Source organism: Candoia aspera, chromosome 7 (genome assembly GCF_035149785.1).
Source record: "Candoia aspera isolate rCanAsp1 chromosome 7, rCanAsp1.hap2, whole genome shotgun sequence".
Lineage (NCBI taxonomy): Eukaryota > Metazoa > Chordata > Lepidosauria > Squamata > Boidae > Candoia > Candoia aspera.
In genome coordinates, this window is record NC_086159.1 from 27,281,445 (window position 1) to 27,304,146 (window position 22,702).

Consider the following 22,702-nt stretch of genomic DNA (forward strand, 5'->3'; position numbering starts at 1 on the left):
ACGAGGGAGAACAGGCTCAGACCCAACCCTTGTAATATAGAGTGGCTGGGGATTTTGGGACCATCTGGACCTGGAGACTTTCTATCTTTGTTTCTGGATAGGGTGCCACTGCTTCATATCTACCCAGTGTGTAGTTTGGGGGGTCCTCCTAGACTTACAGCTCCTGTACAATGAGGGACTTTGCACAGTTCCACTTAGTACACCAGTTGTGCCAACTTCTGAATCAGGCATCTGCCCTCATAGTTACTCATGCCTTAGTCACCTCACAGTTGGATTTCTGCAGTGCATTCCACATGGGCTGTCCTCAGTGACCTCTCAGAAGCTGCAGCTGGTCTAGAATGCAGTGGTGCGAGTAGGGTACATCTCTACTTTATGAGCTATACTGGTTACCAGTGAGCTTCTGGGTGCAGTTCAAGATGCTAGTTCTCACTGTAAAGTCCTTCATGGCAGGGCTGGGTTATAATCTCTGATTATTTCTGTTCTTCTGGTTAGATCTGACAGGGTCCAGTTGGATCTGACATGGTCAACAGCATTCTGTCACTTAGACAGTCTCATCTGGCAAGACCCAGGAGTTGTGCCTTCTCTATTATTGCCCTGCCTTTTGGAACAAGAGTTACCCCTGAGATTTTGTTGGCCCCTTTCAGAGGGCATTAAAACCTGACTCTTTCCCAAGCAGTGGGCCAGTATAATGCTGTTGGCTTAATTTTTCCCAGCACTTAATGCCTTTATGTTTTTGTATTTTGTATTTATTATTTTTTCATTATGTCATTTTATATGGACTTAATTGTTATCTACTGATGATGTACACTGCCCTGAGTCATGTGTTGAGTGGGAGGCTTTATAAATCAAACTAACTAAATAAGTGAAAATGTATTCTTAAACCATCTGTCGAGTTTGCTAAGTTATTTTTCTGATAGGCAAGATCTCTTCACATTTCCAAATGGGAAATTAGTTGTTTTTGGTGGGGGAAAAGTCTTAACTTTCTGGTTGGATTTATGCATCAAGCTAAGCCAGGATTTTTAAAAAAAACCCGATAGTGTAATGAACAAGCCTGGGTAGCTTAGTTTGCATGTAATGCTTGGATCTAAAGAAGCCCTCTGTATGTTTTATTATGCATGACTTAATGACAATGTTTCATTTACTATATTTACCCAAAGAGAATCTAGCTTTGTTCTCAAAGAATTGCCTCCATGTGTAGTACATTATCTGAGAGTAGAGTAACAGAGGAACTATCACTGTTCCATTAGCTAATGAGTGGGGGTTCAAAGTGTCCAAATAGGTATGCTAATCTAGGTTAGTTTTGATCACCTCTTTACATGTAAGAGGTGAATATAACAGAGTCTCTCTATCCATTTGCTTATTTAGTTTGTTCATTTGTTAGATTTATATCCCACCTTTCTAATAGCAGCTCAAGGTGGAATACATAGCTCCCTGGCCTCCCATTTTTCTCCATAACAACCATTCTGTGAGATAGTGTAAGCTAAGAGACATGCATACACATATGTGAGTGTGTTACATGCACAAATTTGTTGAGGGGAAAAAATACACTCCAGGATTGGTTTCAACAGGAGTTGGACAATGAGAAGGATTTTTGTTTATATTTTTATCTTTTTTAGGGATGGGATGTTCCAGAATACATTGGAGCAATTTGTTGTTCTTCTGGGCCATACCAATCCAGGGGATGGTCCAGTGGTTTTAAGAAAGTTGATCTTCTGGAACAGGAAATGTTAATGAAATTCCTGGTCATCTCAAATTCAGGTTCATCTCCCTTTTGGGTAAATACAGAGTTTTCTTTTGTGTTTGAAAAACAACTAAATAAGAGAGTGAAGCCTGTTGAGGTATCCTAAAACTTGCTATGAACAGGGCAAGTAAGAAGGAGCATGCTCGTACCCAGCCTTGTTCTATTTACTCAGAAGTTCAGCTCATCATGAAGAGGGTGTCAACAGTGGGAATGGAGGGATGTGTCTAGAGCTATTGTATTATATTTTGCTGGCTTTCTTCATAGGTTGCTGGAAGTGTGTTTTAAAATTATTGAAAATATCTAGAGTTTTCTGATCCTGTTACAACTTTGTGTTGGAGAACTAGAAACTTCTATTTTTTTACTTTTTATTATCTAGGAATGTTTTGAGTAAGCAGCCAAGTATCTTCTTTTGTTCCTCTCTTTATTTCTGTTCTCTCTTTCCTGATTGGAGGAAATTCTCATGGTGATAGAGAAAGAGGGGAGCTCTCCTCTCCTCTTCCTCAGTCACCATGAAAATAGAAAGCTCAGAGAAGCAAGCCTTTCATCTGAGCAGGCTATTTCCTTAAAAAAACGTCTTTTTGAGTCTGAAGCATCTCTTTCTAGATACTTTTAATGGGCTTGGTACTACTCACTTCTACTCACATGCACATATTCTACTAATATAGACTCACTGAGCTGGAGGAATTCAAGAATTCCCCCTACACTTCATCGCATAATATAATTATTTATACAATATTAAGTGCCTTGCTATTGAGAATGGTTCTGAGAAAACCATTCCAGCATTCTACTCATAAGCTTAGAAATATTTTTTTCTCATGTTTTCTCTTTATCTCATTTCATACTGAGCCAATAACAAGCTATTGAGATACCTGGTCTTCTTTCAAATTGGGTAGAAAAGAGTAATACAGAAATGGTGGTTCATTTATTTTCTTTTTGCAAAAACCTTTCTAGTTTCTTTGTGGAAGAAAAATTTCACTCCTCCATTATTAAATTGTTTATTCGGAATTAGGGCATATCTATTATAATGAAATGAATCCATTAAAGTAGGGTATGAGAAAGTCAGATTTTTGAGAATATGGGTAGTCCTCAACTTACAACCACAATTGGCACCAGAATTTTCTTCATAAGTTGTTGTGGTCGTAACTGGACCTGATTTTACAACTATTTTTACAGCGGTCATTAAGTGAATCCAGCTTCCCCAATATGCATTCTTTGCTGGAAAAAGGCAGAAAATGTTGCAAAACATGATCATGTGACTGTGGGATGCTGCAACTGGTTGTAAATGTGAGCTGGTTGCCAAGCGCCTGAAATGTGATCATGTGACTATGGGGGGGTGATGTTTTGTGTTGCTTGGAAGTGCTTTACAGGCCATAAAGTACCCATTCTGAGGCTGTCGTAACTTTGGACCATCGTTAAATGAATGGTTGTAAGTCGAGGCCTACCTGTAAATGTATTGAAATATGAATTACATTTATCATACTTTGAAATGAATTTCAGTTCAAGTATTTTTGCTTGTTCTCTTGCTTTTATTAAGAGTCAGTGTGATCTGTAGTGATTTCATAGATACCATTTCTTTTTTGCATATGTATGACAGTCCTGTTTTTCAAGCTGGTGTACTAAAGTAAGGGAGAGTTATGAGGTTTTATGCTATCTTCTCTTGTATATATCTATTTAGGATGGTCACTTTGAGTACTGGAAGCATGCAGTAGGCAACGTAGTTCAGTATTGGACCCAATGCTTCCCTTTTCTCCTTTTGACATTTCTACTCCCTCAGGTCCACTAAACTATATTGTCTTTCCATTTCTTTCCCCTTTTTTGAAGTGTTTTTTTTTCCTCCATGTTTTCTCTGATTACCTTAAACTTCTGTAATGGTATGTGGGAAAGACCTTGGGAGACAGGGTGAAGAGATGCTGCCTAGGGAATGGTCAGATAAGAGAGGGCATAGCCTGCAGCTGGATAGTGGGTGGAGCAAGAAGCTCAGAAGGGACCCTCCCTAGCTTCTTGGGCTGTAAAGGAGACAGTGGGAGATTTTTATTTTCACACTTGCAAGATTCTGTTAATGTAGCCTTAAAATAAAGTAGAATTAGCTCATCTGGTTCTGTTTCCTGTCTGGTCTACCTGGGAAGGCTGACAACTTCCTTGTCAGTTTCCATGACTTAGTAGAAAAAAAAGATTCTTGTGTTAATTTGAAGGATGAGCATGTTAATTACAAGCTGTTCAGTATTTGTCAAACCATTTCTCTCTCACTCTGTCTTTTCAGAGTCTGTCTTCAGCTTTTCTCCTTTGACCCTTGTTTGGATTTGGATTGTTCCCTAGAAATATCATTTGGTCTTGTCCGCCTGTAGCTTTGTTTCAATCAAATCATAGCATATGGTAACTTGGCAAAGTAGCATATGCAACTTTGAAAAGAAATATAATGGTTAAAGATCTGAATGAGCTGTCAAGCTATATTCCTAAAATATAGAATTTGTCATTTTATGAAGATCTTGCATTGACCAAGCCTGGGTCTTGGCAGTGAGGATAATCTTATGTGAATGGAAAGAAATTTATCCTCCTGATACCAAGGAATGAATTCAGAGTATGAGCCTTATCTATTTTTGAAAAGTTTTTTGTTCTAAAAATGAGAAGATAAAGCAATAAGTTTCCAAATGGTCTAGACTGAATAATAAGTTTAAGGATTGAATTCATTCTATATTGTTACTAAATGAAAATTATATGGATCATTCTTCTTCTTTTCCTTTCTTTAACTAGTTTCCCCGTATTTCCTTTTTATTATGTTTATTTTAATCACCACCCTGTATGTATTTTTTTTAATTGTATACCCCTACTATATTTTTCTACTGGTGTTGTAGTTGTTTGTATTCTACTATTAATAGTAATTTAAATAATTAAAATGAATGAAAGAAAAATAGATACATTGTGCATATGTGAAACTAAGAGAAAGAATGTAATAAATCTGAATGAAGGTGGGTTAATCTTGTTGAGTGGAGTTGATAAATAAGTGTAGAAAACTGAAACTAGGTTTAATTACTAATGAAGAGCTAAAGTGTGTGTCAGAAAGTATGAACTGGTAGCATTAGGTAGTTGTGAATGCTCATGAAAGTAGGAATCTGGAGTAATTTTGAACTGAGTGATCTTACAAATCTAATACATTTGATTTGATTTGATTCAGTGAATGTTACATTCCTATGACAAAGAAAGAGGCTTAATTTTGCCAAAAGTTGTGCCACATTTTTTTGAATGTGATTCTGGAGAAAAAATGCTTGGTTAGATGACTTGAATGAATGGATGGGAATGAGATAAACATTGGGATCAGTAAGAGTTCCAAAACTGAATGAAAATAATGATTGTTTGCTGCCTTTCTGCTTAGAAATATGTGCTTGTTTTTGAATTGATGGTGTATGTTTTAGTCTGTTACACATACACATGGGAAAAGAAATGAATATAAGTCAAAAAGCATAACTGATTTGTTTATGATGAGAGATTAAGAGAGTTAGTGAACAATATCACGATGAGAGATTCTGAATGTGGCACAGACTTAAAATGGGAAATATGAAAAAGGGTGCTTGCTGGATGAAGTGAAAAAGGCTGTACATGAGAAAAAAAATCTTGATAAGAAAATGATTCCTGTGAAAATATGACACTGAGAGAAATGTACTGCATAATATATATAGACAGAACAGGATGGTTGTGAAACTGTTGTCAAATAGAGCAAGGAATAAGAGGCAGAGGCAGAGGCAGAGGCAGAGCAAATGCAGAGCAATTTTGGTGGAAGTAATAACTAAAATAGTTTGAAAATGGGTATGTGAGGTTAAGCAAGGAACTCTAGTAAAGGGAATGGAATTAAAAATAAGAGTGATAAAATGATTTGGGATGGAATGGAAATGAGGCAATGCTAGAAGGAATATTTTAGCAATTTATATGGGAAGAATCATGATATGTTGAAGTGTAAATTGAAACAAATGCTTTGTTGTGCTTTAGAAAACACTAGAGTGTTTAGAAATTGTAAGGCTGCACATATAGGTTGCATAATGGAAGAAATGTTAATGGATGGCTGCGATTTGCATATGGAGGGCTCTGCAACTTTAACGTTGCTGTGAAGACTGATGATCAAGTAAATTCCAATATTGTTTCTCTATTCAAAGGGAAAGGTAGCAGAAGTGGATGCAAAACGTACAAGGATTAGTTTTCTGTGTGCCTGGAAAAATATTTTGCAGAATTCTGATAGAAAATGTATAAGATGTGACGTGACAATAAGGAAATGCTGAGCAGTGCAGTGCAATTTTATGATTGGCAAAGGATGTGCAGACCAAAGTTTTAGTCTTCAGCAAGTCAATGAAAAATATACAAGTATAAAAAAGTGTATGGTATATTTGATTTAGAGAAAGTAGATGATAAAGTAAATAGACTTGAATTTTGGAATGTTCTGTGTAAATATAGAGTTGAAGTTATTTACTGAATATGGTAAGAGCAGCATATGATGGTAATGGATCCTGCATAAAAATAAGTGGAATGCTTACCAAATAGTTCAGCTGAGCAGGGAGTAAGATCAGGTTGTTACCTTGGTTGTTTAATGTATTTCTAATAATAGTATAAGGACTGTGTGTGGTGATGTTTGAGAGTGCTTGGCTAGGGACATGAATATACCTGTATTTTTGTATACAGATGTAGCTGGTTGAGAGTCTTAATTATTTAAATACAGGTAGTCCTTGAGTTACAAGGGCAATTGGGACCAGAATTTCCATTGCTAAATGATGCAGTCATAAATCACAATGTCAAGTGACTGTATTGCTTAGCGACAGCAATCCTGGCAGTCCCCGTTGCCATCGTTAACCAAATCCCACCGGTAGTTAGGCAAGGACCACCCTGATCCAAGCCATTCCTGGCTTGGTCCTTCCCAGCCCTGGGACTCAATAAGGTAAGGGGCTGCCTCTCTGCCTCCTCTCGCCCCTCGCCCACCTATCTCCCCCCATCTCTGCCCTTTTGGCTGCCTGCCTACCCGCTGCTGCCAACTGCCCCAACCACCACACGCTGCCTTCTTTCATACTGGTGCCTCCAGAGTTTCTCTTGCACCCCGTCCAGGTCCTCCATTTGCACGCCAGCCAGGGCCTTCTTTTGTGGGCCTGCTTCAAAAAAGCTCCAAGAAGGCCCCATACAGTAGTGATCCACGGTGCAGCAGACAGGGCTGGCTGGTGGGGGCAGCAGGTAGGTGGGTGGCCAAAAAGCAGCCATAAATGTAGGTCAGCCTGATTTTTTTTCATGTGACTGTGGGGGTGCTGCAGTGACCAGAACTTAAAGGATTGGTCATAAGTCCCTTCATTCAGCGCTGTCGTAATTTTGAATGGTTGCTGAACAAATGGATGTTAAGTGAGGACTTCCTGTAGATTGTGTGATGCAGTGAGAAGTATTGAACTGAAAATTAATGCAAGATACTTGTTGTAAGATACCCAATTCACCTCACAGGGTTGTTGTTGTGGGGAAAATAGGAGGAGGAAGGAGTATTAGATATGTTCCCCGCTTTGAGTTATTTGTAAAAATAATAAAGGTGGGACTAAAAAATAAACAAATAAAATAAAACAATTGTTGATAAAACAACTTCGTGTTGTTTCTGTTGTTGCTTTAGAGCTGGCAATTTGAAATACAAATATGGCAACATTGAATCAACTTTTGAAGGAATTTCCTGATTTTTTTTAATCGTATGGCATAGCAGTTCGGTGTTCATGCTGCTGCTTTTTCTTGCTGGGAAATCCTTATGAGGATGAGGTCCAGCAGCCAGATGTGTGGACTATTTAGCCGTGACAAGTCATGTTGCCTGGGGTGCACCATGAGGAGGCTAGTCTACATTGCACCGAGTTGGGCTGAGAGAGAGTGACTGGCCCAAGGTCACCCAGCTGGCTTTCATGCCTAAGGTGGGACTAGAACTCACAGCCTCCTGGTTTCTAGCCCAGAACCTTAACCACTAGACCAAACTGGCTCTCTATTTCCTGATGTTGCTAGCTGTTAAACAATAGATCTGGCTGCCTTATTACAGCATTTTTAGAGAGGCTGTATGGCTATTTATTCCTGATGTTATATCACCCAATTTCTATATTAATAGAATTTGGTGATCTGTTGCGATCTATTCCAGTTGTATATTTCTGTGATGATCTGATTCTCTTAAATCAAGATTTCCTCCTCATTTTGCAGTGGGCAAGATTGTGAGAAAGAGTCGTGCTTGCATGCTCACCCCAGTGTTGGTGGATAAAGTTCTGTTTCCAATGTCATATGGTTTCTTCCTTAAAAAATCTGGATTGAATGTGTTTGAACATAGCCATAGAACTAAGACATACATTCAGTATTAAATATGTCCCAGTATGTTAAATTAGAATTATTCCCTTGAGTGATTTTTCATTGTAGCCCTGCCTTCTCCCTACAGATCCTGATTACCTTTCCAAATTTGATCTCTGTAAAAGACATCACACTCTTGCAGCATATAATTCTGATATCAGTTAAGTTCGAGAACTGTCAAGTCTTCTCAGTTTAATAACCCAATGTTTACATTTTTATTAATATTAGTTGACAGTGAGGTTGCTCAATACTTAGTGTTTTATTTTTATGCTCTCTGCCATATTATTAGGAGTTCTGGAAGAAGCGGAATTCTACAACATCGGTTCTCTAATCAGACTAATAAAAGACAGACTGGAGGAAAAGGATTACACTATAACCCAGGTGGGTTGGGAAATGTCAGAATCGTATCTGAGAGAAATCCAAAACAAAAGTGCCCAGAATATTAAGTTTCTTTCTACAAAAATTGAAGAACAGTAAATGTTACAGAATGGGAATAAACAAGCCAGTATTTTAATTCTTATGAGAGCCAGTTTGGTGTAGTGGTTAAGGCATCAGGCTAGAAACTGGGAGACTGCAAGTTCTAGTCCCACCTTAGACACAAAGCCAGCTGGGTGACCTTGGGCCAGTCACTCTGTGAGCCCTAGGAAGGAGGCAATGGCAAACAGCTTTTGAAAAACCTTGCCAAAAAAACCTTGTCCAGGCAGTCTCTGAGAATTGGACACAATTAAAAAGATTAAAAAAAAATACTTCTTAAAGCAGAGACTGATTTAATTCATTTAATTTTGGGTACTTGTTACTCTGTCTTAATTATGCAACTGGAAAGGGTGAAAGAATGATTCCTGAAATCAGTATTTTTGGGAAGAAGATCATATGTGGGAGCAGTGAAAAGGCAGTATTCTTAGCTCCTGGTCTTTGATCGTTGCTATGAGAGAAGCTGGAAAACCTGGATTTCACATATTACGCTACTGGTCCATATATTTTCTATTCTAACTGGCAGCAGCTCTCGTACAGTACCACAGCTTTCCTTAACCAGGTTCCTTCCAGATGTGTTGGCACAATTTCAGTTTCAACCCCAAATGATCAAAGCAATATGGGCTGAGAGTTCTGGGAATTGAAATCCCAACCCATCTGGACGTTGCTGAAAATGAGGAAATCTATACTTCTAGATCCCTTTTAACTGGAGATAAATGACTAAACCTGTGAGGCAGATTCCATTTTTTATTCTCATGTATCTCACCTACTCAATGTTCCCTTGCCCTGAAACTCCCTGTGAGAATAGTGCAAAATGTTTCACTTCAAACCATTTTCCTGCATGAAACTCCTCCTCCTTTTGAGCATAGAACTGCTTGCCCTTTTTTGCCTTATAGTGAGTCACATCATTCATACACCAGCATTACCTACTTTGGTTGCCAGAAAATTCTCTGGATTCTTAAGCCCTAGAATCAGCCCTGCCAGATGTTCACTTGGTGAGCTACAGCTTTTCTCTCAGGTCATCTAGCTTTTCAGTCTAATATGCATAAACAGATGTTCCAACAGCCAGCAACTGCTTCTGTCTTTGATTGCTGTAGCATAGAGTTCTCTCCACCAGGACCCAGTACTGAGGGTGGGAAGCAACTACCTGGCTTTGTTTACTCATAAAAACTCTGCAGGAAAGTTCATGCTGATGGGGTCTGTTTTTGCTTGTCCTGCTTCTTCTAGGTGCCACCAAAGCATGTCTACAGAGTGCTGCAATGTCAGGAGGAAGAGCTCACACAAATGGTTTCTACAATGTCAGATGGGTGGCGCTTTGAACAGGTATGCAAGATTATGAATATAGGTTTCCCGGTGTAGAATTCGATAGTGATTTCAGGATCTTCAAGAGGTTTTTTTTATATATAGAATATGCAATCATGCATCATTTGTGCATCTATCTGGCTCTTATAAGTAATTCCCAAGCCAGACACAAAGAAGGAAGAAACATGACAATGACCTAATAACCTCTGTCAGTCAACTTTTTCTATTTCTGGCTGCATACCTGGGAGTAAGCTCCACTAAACTTTATGGAGCTTTTTAATAGACATGAGGTGTTGTGCAATCATGTACTCTTGTGCATGATTATTGGAATGTCCCACTGCTTTCGGTGGTTTTTAATGAGTACAGGTAAGATTGCAGGCATAAATTATGAATATCCAATACTTCCAAACCTTAGGCTACCATTATTCCCAAGAAGAATTTTATACTTAGTCTTTGACACTTACCACCCTTTCCCAAACAGTGTTTTTAATACATTTATTTATTTATTTATATTTCAAATTTCTATCACCACCCATCTCTCCCAAAAAGGGGACGTATACATGCTTAATGCATGATAATGCTTTAAATGTAATTTTAGTGGCAGGGATGACCTTGTGTGGTGATTTATTGGAGGACTTAGACCTCATTTCCCAGAAACCCCCTGGATCTACATATCTTGGCCCTACTTTTTTGCCATCTGCTGCTTGGTAGCTACTACCACCACCTATCTTATAGGGGAATGCCCTTACTCCCAAGGCCAGTATATGAGTTAAGACAAGGATCTACAGCTCGTGTGCCATTTATTTATTTGTTTGCTTAAAATACTTTTATTTTTTGGTGAAATATATAACAAAATCTAATATACAGAAAATACAGTTAAAAAAGAAATTAGTACATAATAGTGATTAAATGGTGCAGAGTGGTAGGCAGCAGTATTGCAACCGAAAACTCTCCCCACGACCTGAGTTCGATCCCAGTGGAAGCTGGATTCTTGGGTAGCCAGCTCAGGTCGACTCAGCCTTCCATCCTTCTGAGGTTGGTAAATTGAGTACCCAGCTTGCTGGAGAAAGTGACGACTGGGGAAGGCAATGGCAAACCACCCCATTATAGTCTGCCAAGAAAACATTGCGAAAGCAGCATCCCCCCAAAGGGTCAGACATGACTCAGTGCTAGCACAGTGGACCTTTCACCTTTCACAGTGATTAAAGTGGGGGAAAAGAAAATTCCATATAATGCATATAAGATTAATATAGAAATAGCTCAGTCCTTTAACATATTATTAAATCTAGACCATATGGATGTGACTTCCCTTTTTACAATATAAAGAATATAAAAAACCTTGAATCTACTTTATGAGTGCAGATGTCTTTTAGACCTACATGGAATAATTCTCTTTGCTGAATGCCAGGCTTGATACAGCCAGATTTCCATAACATGTCAGATTCCATAAAGTAGAATATAATTCAGCATCAAATTTACATCTAACTGCTATATTTTCCTCAAAGGTATGGTAACATATGTAATGTCTTGAAGCCAAAGGGTTGGATCTGACCAAACCGTATGAGTCAGAGAACCCTAAATTTTCTTGCAAATTTGTGTGCCTTATTGGCAACCACCACAACTAAAACCCTGATAAAAATAAAATAAATTCTATAGCTCCACTTTCTGATCCTGTAGCAAGAGGCATATGACTAGACAAATCAGCCCCCACCTGCCTTTGGGTGATAGATCAGTCCCGCCAGGAATAAATCAAATTAACTTCCATGAAAAATAACAAGAAAAGAGAAACCAAAATTAAGTAGTAACAATCAAAACAGTCAATGGCTAGGCAAATAAAAATAGAGAACTGTGAGAATTATAGACAGGATCACAAGGAAAGTGGAAAAAATACACAAGAGTTGAAATGAAATTATATTGGTCTGTTACTGAAGACACACAATCACTGAGTTTGCATAGAGATAACATACATCAGAGACAATAGATATTATAAACCATAACGTTTAAATGGCTACACATCTGCCAAAATTAATCTTGTGCAATATTTCTAGCTCTAACTTGTTACTTATTCCTTAGAGATAAATGGATCACTACCACAAACATTTCCTTCTTGTTTTGCTGGATGTTTCAGATCCTAGACCAGTCAGCCATTGGCTGGGGAAATCTGGGAGTTGAAGTCCACACATCTTAAAGTTGCTATGGTTGAGAAACCCTGTCCTAGACAATTCCAACCTTAATCGGAGATTGAGGGGCAGTGTTCCTTAGTTCATTCTCCTAGCCCTGCTTTGGTACTTTTCCCTTGGATTTTTAAAAGGCAAAAGCTTTTCCTTTAAAGAAGGGGAGAGGCTGGAAGGATGCTATTTCGCTACATGCTACAGTAAGCATCCCCCCTCAGGGGGATCTTGCTTGAGAAAGAAGGAAGTATATTGGGAAAATCTGCAGTACCATGAAACTGACAGTCTGGAGTACTGTGAAGACAGGTTGATTTCAGAATACTTAATACAGTTTGAATGCATTTTTTTAAAAAACAGGGTCGTTCTTTTTTCATTCTGTTCCTATTTTTTAAAGGGACAAGAAACAGCTACCTTGTGGGAGCTCTTTTAAATAATATCCTGCATTTGAAATTTCTGAGCGGAAAATGACAAGTTGGCAGACTCTATTCATTGTGATTGTTCTATGGCGGGATAGAAATCTTTTGGCAGATTGTGTTTTTTGGCTCCATTGAAAAACATGGTGAATTTCTTTTGTTTCTTGCCACATATAGACCACTATGGAGGATAACTGCACTAACATTAGTCTTATGCACCAGTCCTAGCATGTTTGCCCTCTTCAGACTTTCTGTTCCTTTTCAGAGCAGCATCTCTGTCTCCAGTTCTGCATCATTCAGCTAACAAGCATTCATTCATCTCTTTCTACAGTTGGTGAATATTGGGTCATCCTATAACTATGGGAATGAGGACCAGTCAGAATTCCTGTGTGTCGTCTCAAAGGAGTTGTGTGGCTCGCCCAGCGGCCTCTGCTCTGAGTCCAGCCGGAAAGTCAAGGTTAGGGCAATGCTTAAAATCCTGAATTTAAATGACCTACTTTCCCAACAGCTTATCTTTTCAGCTACCAATGACAAACTTGTTAAGACTCTTATCTTTGCTGGACCCGATCATGTCCAATCTAGTTTCAGAAATGTTTATTTCTAAGCTAATCAGTGTTAACAGTTAACCAAAGTTATTGGGCAATCAGAATCCCAGTTGGAGGATGCAATGGAGTTCCAAGAGTGATTTGCAATTGGTCCATGTTCTCTGCCATGTACTCTGAGAGATTGAGCAATATATTGCACTCTTTTCATAAGGAGAGATGGAGCAGAATTACATTTTGATACCTATTTCCTTTGATAGATATGAAAATCCAAAATTCAGATAAATCCATAGTTCATCAGAATTGCAAGCATTTTGCATGCCTCTCTGTGGCATTGTCCTGCTCAGTTTTCTGTTGCCTGAGATTCCAGAATGAGGGATTTTCTCAAATGAAGTGATTTGCCTGAAGTTCTTAATTGACAAAATATTAGCTGCATAATGTGTTTAAGTATTTACAGTGCATCATGTGCATGATTTGTTCAGCAAAGGTAACATGATGTCTTTGAGAGATTCTGTGGCTGCAGGCATATCTCTTGATCCTCACTAGGACCCCTGTTCCACCTAGCTTTTTAAAAGATTCTTTTAATTAAAAAAAATTAAATGGGAAGCTGAAATATTGCAGAGCAAAGCACACGTATTTTCAGGAATGCTTTGGGTCCTACAAAAGATTATAGGAGGCATCTTGTGGGAAAGCTTACCTTGTCTTCTGATAGGTGGATGTTTTCTGACTGGCAGTGTCCATTATAGCAGCCATTTTGTGAAAAGGCAAGTCTTCCCTGGTAGCCATTTTGCAAAATATGCCCACAACATGCTTTTGAAATTCCAAATGTGCTTTCAGTCCCAAAAGGTTGCTTATCTCTGATCTAATTGTAATACCTATAAATAATGCTGTAAGATAAACCTATATCATTACTGCTCCTTTTAGCCAGGCTGGCTGATATTATGGGAGCTGCAACCCAGAGCTAGCTGATGGCAAATGTTAGATGTGATCTGGGAGACTTCCTAATCTCAAAATTATTCCATCAGCCTTTGGGCTACACCAAAGCTGAAGTTCTTTTCTAGAGCCTTTGCAAAAGAGGTAGGAACATCTGTCTCCAATTGGTGGTATTTCTATTCTTCTGTTGTTCTTTCCTTTGGTGCTCCTGCTGCAACACAGAACACTGAGGAAGAACCAGAACAAGGAGAGCAGAAGGATGAGGAGCTGCAGCTGCAAGAAGTTGAGGAGGGGCAGGAGGCAGCCCCCAAAGCAGAAGAGGAGAAAGGCGCAGCAAATCTTTGAGCAAAAATATGACCAAAGTCATCAACTAAAGGCTAAAGCCATCTGCTCCTATCCAGTGCAAGCTGGTGGTGGAGGAGCTTCAAAGGAGGTTGCATGGAGTGCCTGCATGGGCCTCAAGCAATACACAGAAGCCTAAGGCTGGTGAGAGGTGGAGGAAAACTGTGCTTTTGGCAGCTGTTGCATTTTGGTCTAAACTGTTTATTTTATACTAAATTTGTAGCAAGCTCCAGCTACCCAAGATTCCACTGATTCTCTTTCTTCTTGTGACCTTTTGGAGGCTTTTGCTTTCTGCTCTTTCCACCCCCACCCCCACCCCCACCCCACTTTCTTGGTACTGTTTATTTCTTTGATCCCACTTCCAATCCTACCTTATCCTCCATGAGCCAAGAATCCTGCTTTGTAGCCTAGTTTAGACTGTTCTCTCTGGGCCTCTCCTCCCATTCTGTTTGGTAAAGACAACACTTCATCTGCACTGTCACACCTTTTATGTGTGACTTACCCACCACCTTCCTTTTTCTTGGACTCTTTTGCTAAGGTGGTGGTGTCTGGACTGAGGCCATCCTGAATTTGTCTTCCAAAATAAGTCTCATGATTCTGAGAGGAGTATCACAGTAGAAGATTAAAATGCAGGAGGAGAGGGGCTATTAAATGACTTCTGAACAGATAAAGCTGCCTTTTAAAAAATGAATTGGAACTTGACCTTTCGGACCTGGCTGTATCTTTTCTTATGGGTAGTACATTTCCAGGGTCTCATACAAGAGTCTTTTCTACCTCTGTCCCTTGAGATCTTTTTAACTGGAGAAGCCAGAGATTGAGTTTGGTTCTTCTGCATGGCAAGTTTGTGCTGTGCTTTTGGCAGCAGTGCATCCTCCCACTCCACCCTTATACTGTTGCTTATATTGTGATCTAAAAGAAAAACCAAAGTTTCATCCTGCAAAAATCAGTCTGTCTTTGCTGAGGATAAATTGTGCAATCTGCAATTCATTCAATATACTTAATTCTGATTATGAGGCTGAAGAATAAACAAACAGAATGACCTGGGAAAATTGGGATGGGGCAGGAGCAACCAGGGAGGGACAGGAAACAGGAGATCTGTATGCTGAATTCTCAATATGGCACTGAGGGACAATATTATACCCCATCCATACATTACTTGGTGCTCACCAAACTCTGCTCTACCTTATTAAAGGTTCTTTTAATTTAAGAAATAAATGAGAAGTTTGTGTGCTGCAAAGCATCAGCCACAAGCAAATCTCCTACTCTGCCTCTGTGCTCCCCATGAACTCCAAAGGCATTCTTAGAAAATGAAATGGTGGATGGCTCTAGGCCATGCTGTTCTTGTTCTTTGTGCTTGGAGTGTTTAGTAATTAATGACACCCACCATGGCAAATATTTTGTGAGTTCCCACAAGATATTCTCAAAATTCAAAATGTGCCTATTCATCCCCAAATGTAAGAGACTCCTAATATCTCCATTTTCTCACCATCTTTGTTACTCAACTACGTCAAGGCACCTCTGTTTCTTGCCAATCTTCCTTTTACCTTCAGTGGAGCCAGAGTGTTCTGTAGTGTGATATCTCCTTCCTGGGCTTGGAAGGGTTTTGCTTCTGCTAGGAAGGATGTCTCCTTTCCTGTTTGAGCCCTGCCTGCTCCAGAGAGTACATTGCCTAACAGCTCTATTAAGCACTCCCTCTACTTCGGCTGTTTTTCAGCTCCAGATTTTTATTTTTCCTTTGGTCCTTCCCTTCCCTTTTCTCTTTGCTCCTGTAAACTCAACAGACCTCCTGCCATGGCCACCAACAGCAATTTATTGTCTGTGGAAGTATCTCCCCAATGGCTGGGGCCAAACCAGGGCTGGCCTCCAATGGGACCTCAGTGCGCCATCTTGTTTCCTCACTGTCCTCTCCCAAGAGGCTCTGGCCAATGCCTCAACTACTGAATTGGTGTCCACAAGCTATGCAGCCCCTGTTGCCTCCCTGGATTGGGCCCCATACCAGTGACCAACTACCCCTTTGGCAAATTGGGGGCAAAAAGAGCAGAATGCCCCATTTGGGGGTTTCCTGACTGGATTCAAACATGGAACATAGGTAAAAGGTACAGCTCCTCTTCTCCCCACCTTCTAGATCCTCATGGGGGAAAAGCCCGACAATCAAATGAAGAAGGGGTGCCCAGTTCCCACCCCCTATTGTACATTGTACTCAGGTATCCCCCTCAGGACTGGTCAGATGCGGAAAAGAGGATGAGGAAGAACAACAGTCAGTCCCCAGATCCATCCAAAAAATCAGATTTTCCTGAGCATCTCAGGAAAGTTTGTAAGCCTCTTGGCCTCAAGGAGCCAGAACCTCCCACTCCCAAGACATTCAGTCAAATTCTTGAAGTAGAATATGATTGTGAAGGCTGGCTCCTCCATGGCCCTGAAACCCCATACTTCCCCTCAGACTGCCCTAGAGTGGCTCAGACCTCTACAGTGGATGTCCCCATGGCAGAACTTCTTTTTCATTTCACAAAGATGTAGTCAACACCCACAAATACCCTGAAGACAGGAAAATGGAGTTCCTCCAACACAAAGCAAATAATGGTCACACTATAAGAACCACCCTCTTGTGAGGGGAAAAACAGAATTTACTTCTTCCCCTCTTAGAATCTTTGTGGGTACAATCACCCCAGAAGGAACAGTACAGAGTACAACAAATACATGTTTATTGAATCAAAATGTGAATACAGCTGTCCGTTTAGCACATTTGTCAATTCCAGCACAACTAAATAGAGATACATATCACTGATTAACACAATTTCCCAAAATAATATAAGCAGAGAAATTATCTAAATAAGTTATCAGTTACTAAAAGCTGTTTTGAAGCTCCTTGACTCCAGAAAGATTTCCTAGAGTGGAAAAGACAATGGGAGAAGTACCATGCTAAACCAAATAGAATAAGGAGGCTCTTACACACTACATGCATGCTTTACACACATTCACACAGATCTCCTCTTCAACTCCGGTTTTATACCCTAAAAGTGTTGGACCTTGATCAACTACTTTTCATCAATCTTATGAATATTGTTACAATTTGGAAGATGGTTTAGAAAGTATTTGGGCAGTTCTTGAATGTGGAAGCTATGTCCTGATTCTTCATACTTTAATCTTTTCATCATTCTTTGATCTTCTAGTTTTTGGCACACAATTGCTTTAGTCTTCTCAATCATGCTATTGTATTTCCATGCACCTAGGTGTTCAGATGGACTGTATATACTTCATTAAACTGAGTATTCATCATATAGTTCATTAAGCTTATTATCAGTCATGATCATTAGAAGAAGTCATTTGCTGGCCATGTATACTACAAAGTGTATACATTCAAATGAAACATCAATTCTCTATGGATCAGGTAGCCCAAATTACTCTGCCAGTATACCCTTGCTACCTCGGTCATGGGTAAGACTTCTATTCTATGATCCAAATAGAAAAGTGGGTCCAAATCATCTCAGCAAATCCCACTGGGAAAAGAAGGATCTCACACAAGGTATGAACAATTAGCTAAGGCTGCTGCTTTCATGGTGGATTCTTAGCCAGAGGTATGGTGGTCAGTGTTCCTACAAGGAGGTAACTGTGGCTGAAGAATAGAAGGTAGACCCTAAATCCAAATCATGCCTAATATTGGGTGTGTAGTTGTGGTAACTTTGGCCAATCAGATACCAGAGGTAGGGACACTCTACCAAAAAAGAGTTCTTCATGTGGACATCATCACTCTGTACCTAGAACTTAGCTTCATGACCAGTCTTTTACTAGAACCAAGTTGTAATCCTTCTGCCCCAGTTCCAAGATTTAGTTAAAGTGGGATTGGCACACACTAAATACTGGATGAGCAGTCAAGATCTACCTGAGCAGAATAAAAGGATTCAAACTCTTAGACAATCACTTACTTTCCTTTGGATGGATTTCCTAGAGCTGCAAAGCCTCACTGACCATGATCTCTAGGTAGATCAAGGCTTGTATCAAACATTCCCACAAGACCTAGAACAAGCCTGCTCTATTGGGAACTGTGGCCCAGTCACCTAGACATGTGGCTGCCGTGGCTGGCCTCAACAGTAATGCCCACTTGTGAGACATCTATAGGGCTTCCACATGGAACTCCATGTCTTCCTTTATAAAAGACTGTAAACTTCACTTGTCTATCTTGGCCAAAACCATTTTCAAAACTGCAGAAGATAACTCATAACAAGAACTAGGATTCCATCTTCAGAGGCAGCCCTGGTATGTTCCACTGTAGAGTATCCTAGCTCCACTGTAGGAAAACCATTTAATGAGCTTACTGTGAAGGTCCTTTTTCTACAGTAGGGATAGGGCATCCAACCCATCCTGATACATTGAAAAAGGGAAAATAGTATTTGCTCACAAAGATATATAGTCTAATGTCTGTCTGTCTGTGTACCTATTTACCTCCCTATCATATTTCTTCACCGCCCATCTTGTCCAGTGGTCAAAACAATGAATTGATTGAGACCTACATTGTGCCTGAAGCTCCTTCCGCACTCCATGCAAGTGTATGGTTTTCCTCCCGTGTGAATTCTTTGATGTTGATTGAGATGAAACTCTTTCCACACTCCAGAAATTTATAGGATTTTTCTCTGGGATGGATTCTTTGATGTCTATAAAGGCTTCCACTCTCACTGAAGCTCCTTCCACACTCCAAGCATTTATAGGGTTTTGCTCCTGAATGGATTCTTTGATGTTGACTGAGATATCCTCTCTGACTGAAGCTCTTTCCATACTCCAGGCATTTATAAGGTTTCTCTCTGGTGTGGATTCTTTGATAGGGATGGAGGGATCCACCATCTTTCCACACTCCCGGCATTTATATGGTTTTTCTCCCATGTGAATTGTTTGATGTTGCCTGATGTGTCCACTCGAAGTAAAGGTCTTTCCACACTCCAGGCATTTACATGGTTTCTTTCCTGAATGGATTCTTTGATGTGTATTAAGGTTTTCCCCCTGAATGAAAGTCTTTCCACAGTCCAGGCATTTATAGGGTTTTTCTCCTTGGTGATTTTTTCTGTGTATTCTGACGCTCTTCTTCCCGCATCTCTTCCCGGGCACCTTCCTTTCACAGGGTCCCTCTTTGCTCCAGATCATCTTGTTGGGGTGACCCTTCAGCAGCCCTTCAGCATCCATGCTCTTCCCACGCCTCAGGGAAGCCACGTCCCAGACTGGGCAGGCTCCTCTGCGGGCTCCCTCCTCTCCGCTCGGGCTTCACCTCCTTCCTCTGCCAGACTCAGCCATCCTCCTGCATCCAGGCCCCTCCTCCGCCGGACCATGAAGCTTTTTCCCTTGCCAGACGGATACTGGAACTCTATACAGTTCTTAAGGCTTTTTTCCCCTCCCTTCATGGTCTGGAATGTGAGTCCAAAACTGGGAAGGAGGTATAGCCTCTCACAGGAAGCAATGTCAAATCCTTTCTAGCTATGCCTATGGGATGAATAGGAAGGAAATACTTCTGTAGAATGTCATGTCTCTGCTGTAAAAAAGGACCTTCAGTGGTAAGTCTAGTCTCCTGTTTCTATTTCTCCACCTGATAACCTTAAAGACTACAGACTTAAATTTGGTATTCCCAAGAAGCCAGATTTTGGACCAGATTCTAGATGCCAGTAGCAATCCAGTACAGATTTAAGTGCTCTTAAAACCATTGATTTCATCTGGAATCAAAATAGAGAATATGATAATCAGCCTTACCATTTAAGGCTTTCTAATGCTGTCTGGCTAATTCTGTAGGAAGAAGATTGTTGTTAGTCTTTTGTATAGAAGTACCCAAGCAGTCCTCCTCTTGATGTATATACTTGCCTCATGGGAATAAACTCTTTGCTGATGAGCAACCCTGGCCTCTTCCAAGGAATTTGGTTTGACACATAGGTAGGCATTGTCTTTGTTATAAAGGAAGGACTAAGACATCCGTAAGGCCGAGCTCACAAAGCCATCCTTTCTGTGATCATCTGCAATGGAAGGTTCTAGCAGAGGCAAGTCTCTTAATCTTTTGTCTCTGCAGGAATGTCTTGGCTGTCTGCTGTGGCCTGAAGGTCATGTAGCCTTTGAGACCACTGGTGCTCGGTATTCACCTGATTCCCTCAGCCCTCCCACTGCTTTTCCAGCTACTACGTTTATCTTCTCTCTTGTAGCCTATTCATTTGTTTTCTCCTCCTCACTTCTCCTGTCTCCTGCCCTTGTTCATCCTTGCCACTTTTTGAAGCTGTTACAAACCAGATATCTCAGGATATGATGCTAATGATGATCAATGTTCCTCTCTTTTTAATGTTAACTTTTAAATCTTTATTTTTGTACTGTTGTTAAAAAAAAAACAATGGGGTGGGTTGTTAGAATAAGGTGAAATATTGTATTTTCCATTTTCTAAGCAGCACCCTCTAATTGCTGCATGTTCTGCTATTTGGCAAACTACTGGATTACTTTTTTTTTTACCCTTCTAGTATTGCTGGAAGATGTGGGATGCGTTTTCAAGAACTCGGTCCTCATGGCCCCAAAAGTTGACTTTCCATGCTGTCACAGCTTCCTCTGCTGGGGAGAACAAAGTAAAGCAGACACAACCACAGCTGCTCTTTTTTCTCACCTTGCAAGTTTCAGGCTTGCTCAGTCAGTGCAGGAATAGATGAAGTTCTGGAAGGGACTTCAGAAGCTTTTAACAATGAATGTCCCACATCCTGCTGCAAATGACAGTCCCTGTTCTTTGTGGACAACCATCACAACCATTAAATCAGTTCTAACATTTTGGCATGCAGGAATGTCCTTGCAGTATGAAGGAGAAGAAGCATGAAGAGATGCAGTCTTTCCATATTTGCTCTTTGTTCTGCATATTGTATTTTTCAAGAGTGCCATTTCCAGCTGCAAAAAGCAGCATAAGGACTTGTGTAAGGAAATACATCACCTTCTGCAGAAGGAAGCCAGCTGGAGTGTTTCTCCTTTGGTAGATATGCTGCTAGATGGAGAGCTTGGCTTGTGTTCAAACAGCAATTCTTCTTTGGGAGCAGATCCAATATACCTTACGCCTTTAGATTGAGGAGGAGAGCTGCGTCCTTCTTGAGCAAGACTTTATTATTCCTGAAAGTGGATCACTAAGCAGATCGCATTGGCACCAGATTTTACTGAAACACAGCCATGTCTGAGGGGAAGGCCAAGGGGTGGGGAATGGGGGCAGAATGACACAAGCAACCTTGTGGTGCAAGCCCCACTGCGTTTGTACATGCATTGTGACATCATACATATGTACAAAAGGGTAGATTTTGCAGTGCAGTTTGACTTTTGTCATTCTAATGAAAACAGCAAGCTGTGGTGGATGTTGTTCCTGAAACGTACCCCAGGAAGATCTAAAGGCAAGCAAATTGCAGGCTGACAAACATTTCATTTTCCTTCTAAATCTCCTGTTGCTGGAGCAACTTTTCCAGCCAGTGATTTCCCAGGCCTGTTATAATTCATTAGTTTTTCCATATTTGCCATCTGGTAAGCAGAGCAAGGGAGTGGGTGGCAGGAACTCCAAGAGAACAGCCTGGAGAAGAAGGGACTGTTTTTACTTTCTTTATATGCACACCATCCAGTGGAAGACCTGCTCAAAAGAAAGCGTTTCCATATGGGTAGCTGTAAAGATACACGAATGTCCTCTAGCATGCAACTAGCTAACCCACTAGGAAGAAGAAAACATATGACTGTGACTTAACCTTTCCCAGCAATAATGTTGGCTTGATTCCACCTGCCTCACTAATTTCACTTCTGTTTGTCTTGCAGATGCCGTCTATGTGGCTGTTGGGAGATACCCTTTTTAAAAATATCCTTATGGAATAGCCCTCTTCTGGCATCAGGAAATATATAGTGGGGAGATGGAGACACGGGTTCTCTAGTCCTGCCCCTTCCAACCCATTGTGTGATTCTGTTAAATTAATATGGGCTTGGGCTTGGTTCACAAATCTGGATTCCCAGTTGCACAACTGTAACTTCATTTAACTAAATACTATTCTCACATTTCTTCATCAAACCAAAAAGATCAGTCTGAAGGGAAAGGAAGCACATACATTCTTCCCTACACTTGTTCTTTTTTTGTGATACTTGAAGAGGGCTAGTAACAATACTCCAATGGATGAGCATCTGCCCTTTGATACACTTGAATGCATGTGTTTCTGCATGCATGCACAGCCACCCATGTACATGCTTCATTTCAATGCTTCAAGAAATACTATAGCCATTTATGTAAATCAACAACAAATTTTACTTCTAATATAAAGCCACACATTTACTATGGAGAAATCCATAATTCTGTTGAGACAATAATTATAAAATTGTGTCCAAGGATGCTGTGTAATAACGCCTGAATAAATTTCACTGTCTCACTACTACTGTCTCATGTTCTCATGCCCATAGTGTGTGTGTACTCATCATCAGAGGTGTGCATAGGGAACACATCTT

General features: G+C 40.3%; 1 protein-coding gene across 2 annotated transcripts in view; it reads left to right on the forward strand.

Moving 5' to 3' along the window:
• KCTD17 (potassium channel tetramerization domain containing 17) overlaps window positions 1-22,629 on the forward strand; it is a 30,530-nt gene extending 7,901 nt beyond the window's left edge. Inside the window, exons 3-7 of one of the 2 annotated variants that reach the window (XM_063309110.1) lie at window positions 8,358-8,449; window positions 9,767-9,862; window positions 12,757-12,882; window positions 14,123-14,393; window positions 20,719-22,629. In XM_063309110.1, the coding sequence (XP_063165180.1) occupies window positions 8,358-8,449; window positions 9,767-9,862; window positions 12,757-12,882; window positions 14,123-14,245 (437 nt within the window). In that variant the 3' untranslated portion in view covers window positions 14,246-14,393; window positions 20,719-22,629. The remainder of the gene's footprint in view (window positions 1-8,357; window positions 8,450-9,766; window positions 9,863-12,756; window positions 12,883-14,122; window positions 14,394-20,718) is intronic. The other variant, XM_063309111.1, reaches the window with a different exon arrangement.
• The last annotated feature ends 73 nt before the right edge of the window (window positions 22,630-22,702 follow it).